The sequence below is a fragment of the Salmo salar genome, chromosome ssa05 (genome assembly GCF_905237065.1).
Source record: "Salmo salar chromosome ssa05, Ssal_v3.1, whole genome shotgun sequence".
NCBI lineage: Eukaryota > Metazoa > Chordata > Actinopteri > Salmoniformes > Salmonidae > Salmo > Salmo salar.
The window spans coordinates 50,233,342-50,246,877 of record NC_059446.1 but is presented as its reverse complement, the minus strand read 5'-3'; the positions used below and the strand labels follow the sequence as shown (position 1 = coordinate 50,246,877).

Genomic DNA, 13,536 nt, shown 5'->3' with positions numbered 1-13,536 from the left:
GGGCCGTTTATCAGCGAAGGCTCCCTTCCAGCTAATGAAGTCTCGGAGCAAAGGAGCACCTGGCCCCTGAATGCCTGCAAACCAGCATGGATACCCAGCTAGCATATAATGTTGTGAGAACCTGTTTCTTAGAGCTTGGTGACAGCGTGGTAGTGCTATGGTTATTTTGCAGCAACCTTCCTATAACATTTCCTACAGGTTTCCTCATGGTTCTATTTAAAGTCATGTTCTCAGAACGTTCAGAGAATATTAAGAAACAACGTTCATCTGTAGGAAGTTCATTACTTCAGCATAATGTTTTCTGCAGATTTCCTAATTCTACCATAAGCAAGTGAATTTCCATGTGTCCCATCTGTGCTTGGAGTTCAAAACAGTTAACCTAAGCGTTATTAAAAGTATTATTGAGAACGTTCTCAGAACATTATTTAATTACCTTCAAATAGCATATAACTTGCGTTCTCAGAACGTTTAAAAAAGTAACCAAAATGTGCTAGCTGGGAAAACAGTCTCCTTCATCGCTATCCGTTTGGCTCACTCAACAATCACCTCCTTTAAACCCTACATTTCTTAGAAAGACTCTGGATGTCATGCTGTACAAATGAATACCAAGGAGCAAATGTAGCAAAGCTGCTAACTCTATTCCATTCATCAAAGCATTAAAGAGTCAGGTTCAGAAGCCACTCGGGGCTTTGACTTTGTGCCCTACTGGCTGTGTTTGTTTTTGTGGTATAGGAGCTGACACACACAGATGATGTCCCTGGCATGGTAGTGTCAGGGAGCTTGACATGCGGGCATTACCCAGCTTGAGTAATGTTTGCAGGAACCACTGGCTTGGAAGAGGTAAAGAAGGAGAGAGTATGGTATGATTCAGCCATTGTATAGTTAAGCAATAAGACCTGAGGAGGTGTGGTTTATGGCCAAGTGGTGTTCTTGGGCACTACCAGAGGTGCCTTATTGCTATTATAAACTGGTTACCAATGCAATTAGAACAGTAAATAAGTAATTTTGCCTCATAACCGTGCTATATTTAAGCAATACGTTAAGAGGGGGTGTGGTATATGGCCAATATACCATGGCTAAGGGCTCTTCTTATGCAAGACACAACACGGAGTGCTTGGATACAGCCTTTAGCCGTGGTATATTGGCCAAATACCACAAACCCCCGAGGTGCGTTATTGCTATTATAAACTGGTTTCCAATGTAATTAAAGCAGTAAAAATAACTGTTTTCTCATACCCGTGGTATACGTTCTGATATACCACGGCTGTCAGCCAATCAGCATTCTGTCACAGTATCTAACGAAGGTGGCGCCCCTCCTTGGTCGGGCGGCGCTCGGCGGTCGTCGTCGCCGAGCGCAGGGGAGTGGGCGCAGTTCGTGCCATGGGCCGAGATGGCCCAGAACTCTCAGCGCCACTCCTCTACCAACCTGTCACCCTTCCAGGTGGTATTGGGGTATCAGCCGGTCCTGGTGCCATGGCAACAGAGCCAGACGGAGGCTCCTGCGGTGGAGGCATGGGTGAAGCACTCTCAGGAGACCTGGAATGGTGTCCAGGAGTGCCTAAGGAGGGCTGGTGAACGACACAAGGAGAGCGCTGACCGCCACCGCAGTGACGCCCCCGTGTTTAACGCGGGGGACAGAGTCTGGCTCTCGACCCAGAACCTGCCTCTCCGCCTGCCCTGCCGGAAGCTGGGTCCGCGGTTTGTTGGGCCATTCAAAGTCCTGAGGAGGATAAACGAGGTGTGTTACAGGTTACAACTCCCTTCATATTACCGCATTAACCCCTCGTTTCATGTGTCTCTCCTCAGGCCGGTGGTAGCTGGTCCGCTGCAGGACGATGAGGTGCTGGAGGTCCCCCTGGACATCGGGGGACCCCGGCGTACACAGTCCGAGCCATCCTGGACTCCCGACGTCGGGTAGGGGGCCTGCAGTACCTCGTGGACTGGGAGGGGTACGGTCCGGAGGAGAGGTGCTGGGTCCCGGCGGCAGACATTCTAGATCCACCTATGCTACAGGAATTCCACCATCGCCGTCCGGATCGGCCGGCGCCTCGCCCTCTGGGCGGGGTACTGTCACAGTATCTAATGAAGGTGGTGCCCCTCCTCGGTCGGGCGGCGCTCGGCGCTCGGCGCTCGGCGGTCGTCGTCGCCGGCCTATTAGCTGCCACCGATCGTTGTTTCTGTGTCTTTTGGTTTTGTCTGTCTATCCCGCACCTGTTTGTGTCTGTCATTAGTGGGGGGTTATTTAGTGTGTATTTTTAGTTGGGGTTCTCGTGCGGGATTGTTTATTGTCTACTCTAGACAGCTGCGAGTGTAGCTGTTTTTTGCTGGATATTTTCTATTGTATTGCCGGGCTGCGCCCCGTGCGCTTTTCCGGAGCGTTTCATTTTTGGGAATGTGTTTTTCCCTGGCAGACTTTGTCACGCGCCCTGTGCCCTACGGCTATTGTGTTTTCATTTATTATTAAAACACTGTTGCTCCGGCCCTCTGCCTCCTGCTCCTGATTCCACATCTCGACTGGTCCTAGACAGCCGTGACACATTCAGGGCTCGAACCACCCAGTTTATAATGTCTGATACACCACGACTTTCAGCCAATCAGCATCCAGGACCCAAACTACCCAGTTTATAATACCTTATATCCATTTGCCTCCAAATATGTGCCCAATTAATCTACTTAAAAATGTGCACCTCAGCAACATATTAACATTATATTTAATGTCCTTACAGTACATTTCAATGTAAACTGTGTAGAGTAATCAGTCTAAAAACATCCCCCTTTCAATGTACATACATAGACTCTATGGCTATGTGTAGCACCCACACACTGATAATGTTGGCATTTATCTTTAGTGTAGTAACATTGTTTATGTCTGAGATTAAAAACCAGTGAGAGAACAGCATCACTATATAGACAATCAGATTGCAGTTATCTTGATTTACTACATAAGAGTGTTAGACTGTTCTATTTTAAACCCACTAACCAAAAGGATGGGTGCTGTGTTTAAACATGGCATTTGGAATTCATACAAAAGTATGTATCAAGAGCAATGCAACCACAAAAACGTGAAAATACAAATTATCAAAATACAAAAACGGCCAGATGTATGACTCACAGAAATATATTTTGAAATAAGCATTGTGGATAATAAATACTCTTTCAGACAATTAAACATTTCTATTATTTTTGGTACTGTATGTATTGAGGGAGTTCATTATGATAGTGCTCAACAATTACAACTCTTATCTCAAGAGAGCCCCGAGTCAATACTCACTATTGTATGGTCCCTTCTGAATGCAGTTTGTCAGGTAGATTTACTCTGTGAATGTTATCTACCCTTGACCCACAATGTTATTCATCATTATAGATTCATCACAACTTAATTTCACCCAACATTTCACCATTATCCCACGGGCCTTCAGCTAACAGACACTGTTTTTCGTATTCCTATGGTTTTACTGTAAAGTGAGCATGTGCTGGGCTAGCAGTGTTTTTTTTATCCATCTGTGGAGGAGGTGGTAGAGATGTACATAGATGGAGCCTGTTCTGGGAAAGCCATTTTTAGGATGCTGGATGGATGGATTTACTGGTGTCACTAAGGGACCAGGCAAGAGGGGAGGTTAATATGAAAAGCATCTGAAATGTGTTAGTGTGAGTGTCTTTGTGTGTGTGTGTGTGTGTGTGTGTGTGTGTGTGTGTGTGTGTGTGTGTGTGTGTGTGTGTGTGTGTGTGTGTGTGTGTGTGTGTGTGTGTGTGTGTAATGCATGCATTTTTGATAGAGACAGAGAGGCAGAGAGAGAGATGCTTATTTATTTATGCTTATTTATTTTCCCTTTTGTACTTTAACCATTTGTACATCGTTACAACACTGTATATATACATAATATGACATTTGTAATGTCTTTATTCTTTTGAAACTTCTGTGAGTGTAATGTTTACTGTTCATTTTTATTGTTTATTTCACTTTTGTATATTATCGACCTCACTTGCTTTGGCAATGTTAACATATGTTTCCCATGCCAATAAAGCCCCTTGAATAGAATTGAGAGAGAGAGAGAGATCGGGGGGAAGAGAGAGAGAGTGTGGTGAGAGAGAAAGAAAGGTGTGTGGTGAGATTGGGTAGTAATTCAATTCCTATGATATACAAAGGTTACATATTCTGATTGAGAAATATTTTCTAACATGGAACCATAGTTCTTTTTTACGTGCAACAATAGTTCAGACTAGTTGTGCTCGTAAATTATGAATTATTCATTAGATGATGAGGTAGAGGGTAATCAGTAGACAGAATAATAGTGTACTGTTGCAGTTGGCTTCAAACCCTCCATTTCCTTTTGCATATGTACAGTGCATTCGGAAAGTATTCAGACCCCTTAAATAAATTAAATAGTTTTTTCCCTCATCAATCTACACACAATACCCCATAATGACAAAGCAAAAACTGCAGAGGATGTTAAACCTATTTGTTTGACCGGCCACTGTTTATTTTGTGTTGTCCTGTCGCTCCTGTCATCTGGTTCATGCTTCCTGTGTGCAAAGGTTGCTGAGGTCTGGGGAGGACAAGGTTGGATGGGGCAGTGGGGCAGCTCTAACCAGGACATAATTGTACCTGTGTTTATGTATATATATTTTTGTTTTTCTGGTTGGTATGGTGTTCCGGGGTCCTTGGTGGTCCTTGGTATTTTTTCAACAGGACAATGACCCAACACACCTCGAAGAAGGAGAGTGATGGAGTGCTGCATCAGATGACCTGGCCTCCACAATCACCTGAATCTCAACTCAACTGAGATGGTTTGGGATGAGTTGGACCGAAGAGTGAAGGAAAAGCAGCCAACAAGTGCTCAGTATATGTGGGAACTCCCTGTTGGGAGACTGTTGGAAAAGCATTCCAGGTGAAGCTGGTTGAGAGAATGCCAAGAGTGTGCAAAGATGTCATCAAGTCAAAGGGTGGCAACTTTGAAGAATGTCAAATATTAAATATATTTAATTTGTTTAACACTTTTTTGGTTACTACTTGATTCCATATGTGTTATTTCATAGTTTTGATGTCTTCACTATTATTCTACAGTGTAGAAAATAGAAAAAATAAAGAAAAACCCTTGAATGAGTAGGTGTGTCCAAACTTTTGGCTGGTACTGTAGATCGAAGAGACACACTGTTGTTTTGTTGTTGTGGCATATTGGGGCTTATTTGTGTTCGGTTATTTTGGCACCTCATAACACCCTTCATTATCACCATCTATGCACGCATCCGCTCACTTACACTACTGACTACTGGCTACACACACCGTTGTTACTTGTAGTTTACTTTATTTAGTAAATATATTTGTATTATTCCTTTATCTCCACGTTGTCTCCCTCAGCCTCAAGTCTTCTTGGGTATAACGCTACAAGCTTGGCACACCTGTATTTGGGGAGTTTCTCCCATTCTTCTCTGCAGATCCTCTCAAGCTTTGTCAGGTTGGATAGGGAGCGTCGCTGCACAGATATTTTAAGGTCTCTCCAGAGATGGTCGATCGGGTTCAAGTCCGGGCTTTGGCTGGGCCACTCAACGACATTCAAAGACTTGTCCCAAAGTCAGTCCTGTGTTGTCTTGGCTGTGTGTTTAGGGTCGTTGTCCTGTTGGAAGGTGAACCTTCGAACCCAGTCTGAGTTCCTGAGTGCTCTGGACCAAGTTTTCATCAAGGACCTCTCTGTACTTTGCTCCGTTCATCTTTGCCTCGATCCTGACTAGTCTCCCAGTCCCTGCCGCTGAAAAACATCCCCACAGCATGATGCTGCCACCACTATGCTTCACCATAGAGAAGGTGCCAGGATTCCTCCAGACATGACGCTTGGAATTCAGGCCAAAGAGTTCAATCTTGCTTTTCATTTAACACAGATGGACTCCAAGTTGTAGAAACATCTCAAGGATGATCAGTGGAAACAGGAAGCACCTGAGATCTCATATCAAAGGGTATGCATACTTACATAAATATGGTATTTAATTTTTATTATTTTGAATACATTTGCAAAAATTTCTAAAAACCCTTTTCGCTTTGTCATTATGGGGTATTGTGTGTAGATTGATGAGGAACATGTTTTATTTAATCAATTTTAAAATAAGGCTGCAACGTAACAAACTGTGGAAAAAGTTAAGAGTTCTGAATACTTTCTGAATGCACTGTCACATTGACAAGAACACAAGCGCGTATGGCTTTGTTTCAAATGATTCCACATGCATGAATAGTATAGCTAAAATTTAGCTGCAACTGACATCTGTTCTAAATCACTGTCTGCAGCATTTTGGGAGGAACACATAAAGCTACCAATTTCTTAGCTCAGTTTTTCTGTTTTGAGGGTTTCTCTTGGGCTAGCATCCACTGAGAGAACGTCTGCATATCCCCTTGAACCCTGTAAGTGCCTTGATGAATATTTCACTCACTTTCTCACTGCTTTCTTTCCCACTATATATTCTTCTCACCTAAACTCCGTGGCTTCCGCCGCAGAGATAACACTGAGGTAATGGTGGAGGGCGAGGAGCAGGGAACGGAGATAAGGAGTGCCTCAAAGGGCCAGGGAGGAAGATTATTCTGTCACTTCACTGCATTGAGTCTCTCACTTAGCCTGTAGCATCCCATTCATTGAGCATGCGCACTGATCTCCACTGTGTCACAGTGCACAGCAGCAGGCACCTCAAAGACCAAGTGCAGCTGAGCCGAAGAAGTAATGGTAAAGATTGAGTGTTAATTACCGTTTTAATTATATTAAGCATGTTACATTAATCAAACAGCCCCCTGTCAAAACACACAAATTAGCAATGATTTGCAATTACCACAGGTGATTAATTCAAGATGAACAAGTGCTCTGCTTCGGTATTATAGAGCTGCTGACATGGGAGGTCATTAGTTCATCCAGACCAGGTAACCCATCAATCATTCTTTCAACTTTGTAGAAGCATTTCTGTCAGGTGTGCCTTCAGTGGGAATCTCTTTGCTGCTTTTTTAATTGCCTCTGTTTTATTGAATTTAAACCCAAACTCCAGCAGACCTCTGACTAAATTGACGTTTTTCATGGATTCCATAAGTCAGGAAAGTGTTTCATTAAGCTATAGTTGAGCAGAACAGACGTAATAGGCTGTCATGGGGGTTTTGATATCACACATAATAAGGGGTTGCAGGGGTTCCTTTACTTTAAAGAGAGATTTTTTACCAAAAGCCCAGACTTAATTAATTATGCAGTCAGGTAGTCAGTGTTATGATATTCCGGTGACCACTAGACCCTGAAGAATGGTATGTTTTTACCTCAACCCAGAAAGAAACCTCCAACTGGTCAGTTTAAAGCAATACTTGAATTTCAGTTTGAGATTTATTTATCCTCTGATAACTTCTTCTCGTTTGAATACTCCGGTAGTGTCATGTTCAAACATATTTTAGCAGACATTGCATGTTTTTCAAGCACCACACAAAGTATATATAGTAGGCCTATGTGATCTAGAAAGGATGTGATAAAGTATCTGTAGTTTTTGCTCATTGTCTTTCTCTACAAGTTAACAGCTAAATCATTTTTTTTATTCATGCCCTTTTCCCACGTATTAGACTGAGATGTAAAGGGTTATGCACAGATAATTAATCAAAATGCTTCTAAGAAAAAAAATATAATTCTCGGTAACCTCAGGTGGCCAATGGTTGGCAGAAGTTCACCCACAAGGAATTAGGAGATCGTGCCAAGTGTCTTAAAAAATCCACTATCATGTTTGATCCTCCTTTAAACCAACCCTAGGATACCATTTCAAAACTGCAGCCTGGTTAACTTTGTTTTCCATTCAGATACTCTATTACTTCAACTTGTTTGCAAAACAATGTTATCCTATCCCTCTCTCCTTTGACTCATTTGAAAAGGAGTTACAGACACATGGGCTGCATTTACACAGGCAGCCCAATTCTGATATTTTACCCAATTATTGGTCTTTTGAGCATTCACATCATATCCTTTGACAGTAATTGGGCAAAAGATCAGAATTGGACTGCCTGTGTATACAGTTTGCCATAAGTAGAGATCTTATAAAAAAAAAGACAAAATATATAAAAAGAAGCAATGAGGTTTTGAAAAGCCCAACAGTGAGAGTTAGGACATTTGTTTGCTATTGTAGTGAATTCAAGGGGTAGCCTCAACCAGGACTTGAATATGGGTCTAGCGACTGTCAAGCCAACACTTTAACCAACACTCTTAACTAGTACTTACTTGTATTCCACCTCGCTCTCGTGTGGGTGTTGGCAGGCATGCTAGGTATCAACAGCCAATCCAGTAGGAGCTGGAAGCTATAGTGAGCTTCGATTGGGCAATAGCACCGCGATATCGCAGAGTATTTGTATATGAAGTTCACCTCTCCCCAACTTTAGTCCCACCCTGTTCATGTCCCTCACCCATGCTTGCATCGTCCAATGGTCCTCCTGACCACTTTGCTTCTTCCATTGGAAATGAAGGGTTTTCCGTAGTTTCATCATCCACATCGTCTTCAGTTAATACATACTTCTGACATCAGTGTAGCAAATTCAAGGGGTACCCCCGACCAGGGCTTGAACCCTGGCCCAGCGACTGTCAAATCAATACCTTAAACATAAGGTACGAACTTTTTCACAAGGTTACTGTTGGTTTAACGTTGTTACAATATGTGGTTTCTTTAGCTTATTGTTTTCCATACAATTATGAAGATTTTCCAGATAGGGCATAGACATTAGGATAAAACGTCACAAAATAAGGTAATATTACCAACACCATAAACACCAGAGATTGAAACTGAAATACAGTATCTTTGACAGCACTACAAATTGATGGAAGTAGATTTTTAGACAGCTAAAAAGAAACAGAACACCTGACGACTAAACTGATGTCATAATATTTCTATTTTTACATTTTGTCATTTAGCAGTATGTATTATCCAAACTGACGATCAGTGCATTCAACTATGGAGTTTCGTGATTTAATAAAATAGTCTTAACGCAGACTCAGTGTTATTCTTCTTACCGAATATTATTCAAATTGATCAACCATCTAATACTTGCCAAAAACAGCACTTCATGGTCACATGTACAATAAGAGGCATTGTAAGAACATAAAAAACCACTGATCTCATCTACAGTTGAAGTCGGAGTCATTACAACTCGTTTTTCAACCACTCCACACATTTCTTGTTAACAAACTATATTTTTGGCAAGTCGGTTAGGACATCTGCTTTGTGCATGACACAAGTAATTTTTCCAACAATTGTTTACAGACAGATTATTTCACTTATAATTCACTGTATCACAATTCCAGTGGGTCAGAAAATACTATACACTAAGTTGATTGTGCCTTTAAAAAGCTTGGCTTTAGAAGCTTCTGATAGGCTAATTGACATCATTTGAGTCAATTGGAGGTGTGCCTGTGGATGTATTTCAAGGCCTACCTTCAAACTCAATGCCTCTTTGCTTGACATCAAGGGAAAATCAAAAGAAATCAGCCAAGACCTAAGAAAATAGTTGTAGACCTCCACAAGTGTGGTTCATCCTTGGGAGCAATTTCCAAACGCCTGAAGGTACCACGTTCATCTGTACAAACAATAGTATACAAGTATAAACACCATGGGACCACGCAGCCGCCATAACGCTCAGCAAGGAGACGCGTTCTGTCTCCTAGAGATGAACGTACTTTGGTGCGAAAAGTGCAAATCAGTCCCAGAACAACAGCAAAGAACCTTGTGAAGATGCTGGAGGAAACGGGTACAAAAGTATCTATATCCACAGTAAAATGAGTCCTATATCGACATAACCTGAAAGGCCGCTCAGCAAGGAAGAAGCCACTGCTCCAAAACCGCCATAAAAAAGCCAGACTACGGTTTGCAATTGCATATGGGGACAAAGATCGTACTTTTTGGAGAAATGTCCTCTGGTCTGATGAAACAAAAATACAACTGTTTGGCCATAATGACCATTGTTATGTTTGGAGGAAAAAGGGGGAGGCTTGCAAGCCGAAGAACTCCATCCCAACCGTGAAGTGTGGGGGTGGCAGCATCATGTTGTTTGGGTGCTTTGCTGCAGGAGGGACTGGTGCACTTCACAAAATAGATGGCATCATGAGGTAGGAAAATTGTGTGGAGATATTGAAGCAACATCTCAAGACATCAGTCAGGAAGTTAATGCTTGGTCGCAAATGGGTCTTCCAAATGGGCAATGACCCCAAGCATACTTCCAAAGTTGTAGCAAAATGGCTTAAGGACAACAAAGTCTAGGTATTGGAGTGGCCATCACAAAGCCCTGACCTCAATCGTATAGAACATTTGTGGGCAGAACTGAAAAACCGTGTGCGAGCAAGGAGGCCTTCAAACCTGACTCAGTTACACCAGCTCTGTCAGGAGGAATGGGCCAAAATTCACCCAACTTATTGTGGGAAGCTTGTGGAAGGCTACCTGAAACATTTGACCCAAGTTAAGCAATTTAAATGCAGTGCTACCAAATACTGATTGCGTGTATGTAAACCTCTGACCCACGGAATGAGATGAAAGAAAGAAAGAAAGGAAAGCTGAAATAAATCATTCTTTCTACTATTGTTCTGACATTTCACATTCTTAAAATAAAGTGGTGATCTAACTGACCTAAGACAGGGAATTTTCACTAGGATTAAATATCAGTAATTGTGAAAACTGAGTTTGTATATTTGGCTTCCGACTTCAACTGTAGTAACGTTATCACCCTGCAACAGTTGAGTCTGTTATAATCTGAGTTGTTGATAAACGCTCCCACCTAGTGGCATAACGATTGTACTTCATTAAAACATAGGCACCTTTTCTGATATCAACGGTTTCCTGGGGGTCCTTATTCATTGTGGGACACAACAATTAGCTGTGGCTAACTATCTCGCCAGTTATAATTTTATTGGCACTGTGTGCAACAGCATGCAAATTTCATCGAAAGTTTTGGGTAAGTGTGAGATTTTTACGTCCTTGATAGCTATGTAGCTTATTATTGCCAATTATCAGATAGTGAACTAGCGTGTTTGCCTGGCTAGTGTTAGAAATCTGTTAGCTTGTCAACAGTTAGCATATAGCTAGCAAGCAAAGCCTAGCAATGATTTATACTGCTCGTAACTTGTTCTAAATATGAGTGATTTAATGTTAACTACAGCCCAAACATACCATTTTTTTCATGATAGACGGCTGCCCACCTTGTTTGTAGACTGTTCGAGTAGCTAGCTAACGTTAACTATTAAACTGATCCCTGCCTCAGCAGTTGACTAATGAAAGCTAGCTAGCTAACACCACAACATAAACTCATTCTGAATCTCACTTTTTCAGTTAAAAGAATATGAGCAAAGATTCCAAGATGAGAGCAACAATTAATCAGAAGTTAACTGAGATGGGTGAACGAGAGCGGTAAAGAACATTTCACAAATGTATATTTAATCATGATTAGAAGACCCATCAACTCTATGGTCACTGGTGGTCACTGTTCTTGCTTATTTTGGTTGATCCGCAGATTGAAGGAGTTGCTCAGAGCTAAACTCACTGAATGTGGATGGAGGGATCAGCTGAAAGCTCATTGCAAAGGTAAGAGTTACTATCATGTGTGGTGGGGATGTCATGAAATGTGGCTAATGGGAAGGATGACTTACTCAGAGCCATCATGCACCATAAAAATCTAACGGGCCCGAAGTACGTGAGGATGACTGGGGTGGTGGTCCTGAGGTAGCCGCGTGTAAATTGCAGAATTTAGCATTTTTTAAAACACCTGAAACACCCTTTTCCAGCAATCTAGCCATAATCATTGTGCAATTTTATGCAAAAATTATATTGATATTTTTCTACACATCTAAGGATACCTCTTGAGCTATCTGTATCATCCTGACGGCTGTTTTTACATTTTTACATTTTAATAAACTGAATATGCTGCTCTGTAAATTCTGGGTAAAAGATTTAAAGGAATTTGAGTCTTATTCGGTACATTTTGTAATTGCTTGCTTTTCTAAAGTCTACCAACCTTGCCAGCATTCATGCCATCTAAGATAGTTAGACAGACTAGCTACTCTAACTTCATTGATAGCCTGAAATGGCTTCTTGGCAGCTAGTTATGAGATTGGGAATATATCTGCTAGCTAAAGCCAACTGAATAAATTGCTAGGTGGATAGTAGTATTACAGAGAACAACAATATTTTAAACAGAACAAATCTGAGGGGGCATGTGCACCCTTTGATGACACTGTAAAACACTGTGTAACCATCATGCCACTCATCAAGTAACTGTTTTGCAGATGTCATCAAAGAAAAGGGCTTGGAGCATGTGACTGTCGAGGACCTTGTGGTAGAAATCACCCCTAAAGGAAGAGGTATTTAGGCCTTTTTGTTGTTGTTGTGTATACAGTATCTTTTTTTCTCATCCCTCTGTTCATTACCTTCCATTAAGTTCATCGACACTACTATCATAACCCGAATACTGTATCTTTATTTCCCCCTCAGTTCTGGTGCCTGACAGCGTGAAGAAGGAGCTGCTGCAGAGGATAAGAGCCTTCCTGGCTCAGCATGCCACATAATTGAACCAGCGTGATCTTTTTTAAACCCTTTTGGTATCAGATTTGTTATAGAGAGCTTGTTTTCTTTTTGCCATCATGCTGTTATTAGTTATGTGACGCAATCTTCCATCATGATTTAGACTTATTCAATTGCTTTCTTCAATGTCCGATTTTTTAAAAGTTCTTTACATGATGCAGTTCTTTACATGATTCAATTTGTCAATAACTATACATTGTATTAGAATACATAACATGCTATGCTGTTTTTACAACAATGACTCTTGTTCTATGGATTGTATATTTTTAGTTGGTTAGTCATTAGAGAAATGCTTTTGAGAGGGGTTGGTAATAAAGCTGGTTCTGGGTTTTGTAAGAAGTTCAAAGCGATGTTTTGTTTTTGAAAAAAGGCTTGCAATGACACTCAAGCTTTGAGATCGTGTTACATTTGGTCTGTGTGGATTAACCTATTTAATACTCAGATACTCAATTAAGTATCTGCCCTATAGTTAATCTCATACTAGAGGTACTGTAAAAGAATATGCACAAAGAATTAAATCATTTACTTAAACTCAAAATCTGTTGCTGTATGGGCAATTTACCATGGTAGGCTGAAATGCACTACAGTGGTGCATTGAATGCTAATAAACAAACATACACTACCGTTCAAAAGTTTGGGGTCACTTAGAAATGTCCTTGTTTTTTAAAGAAAAGCACATTTTGTCCATTAAAATAACATCAAATTGATCAGAAATACAGTGTGACATTGTTAATATTGTAAATGACTATTGTAGCTGGAAACGGCTGATTTTTTTAATGTAATATCACATGGGCGTACAGAGGCCCATTATCAGCAACATCACTCTTGTGTTCCAATGGCACGTTGTGTAATCTAATCAAAGTTTATCATTTTAAAAGGCTAATTGATCATTAGAAAACCTTTTTGCAATTATGTTAGCACAGCTGAAAACTGTTGTCCTGATTAAAGAAGCAATAAACCTGGCCTTCTTTCGACTCGTAT

At 41.2% G+C, this 13,536-nt stretch overlaps 1 protein-coding gene across 1 annotated transcript; it reads left to right on the top strand.

Moving 5' to 3' along the window:
• The first annotated feature begins 10,761 nt into the window (after positions 1 to 10,761).
• LOC106605055 (transcription and mRNA export factor ENY2-2-like) lies at positions 10,762 to 13,182 on the top strand. Its single transcript, XM_014200311.2, has 5 exons — positions 10,762 to 10,933; positions 11,308 to 11,385; positions 11,489 to 11,559; positions 12,261 to 12,335; positions 12,466 to 13,182. The coding sequence occupies exons 2-5, from the start codon at positions 11,318 to 11,320 to the stop codon at positions 12,537 to 12,539; spliced, it is 288 nt and encodes a 95-aa protein (XP_014055786.1). The 5' UTR covers positions 10,762 to 10,933; positions 11,308 to 11,317; the 3' UTR covers positions 12,540 to 13,182.
• Positions 13,183 to 13,536: the final 354 nt, after the last annotated feature.

What these genes read in the sequence shown, in the direction of transcription:
- LOC106605055 (XM_014200311.2), top strand. Translation starts at nt 11,318, where the DNA reads ATGAGCAAAGATTCCAAGATGAGAGCAACAATTAATCAGAAGTTAACT. An exon ending in GAGATGGGTGAACGAGAGCG is followed by an intron (nt 11,386 to 11,488) that starts GTAAAGAACATT and finishes GTTGATCCGCAG; the next exon opens with ATTGAAGGAGTTGCTCAGAG. An exon ending in GCTGAAAGCTCATTGCAAAG is followed by an intron (nt 11,560 to 12,260) that starts GTAAGAGTTACT and finishes ACTGTTTTGCAG; the next exon opens with ATGTCATCAAAGAAAAGGGC.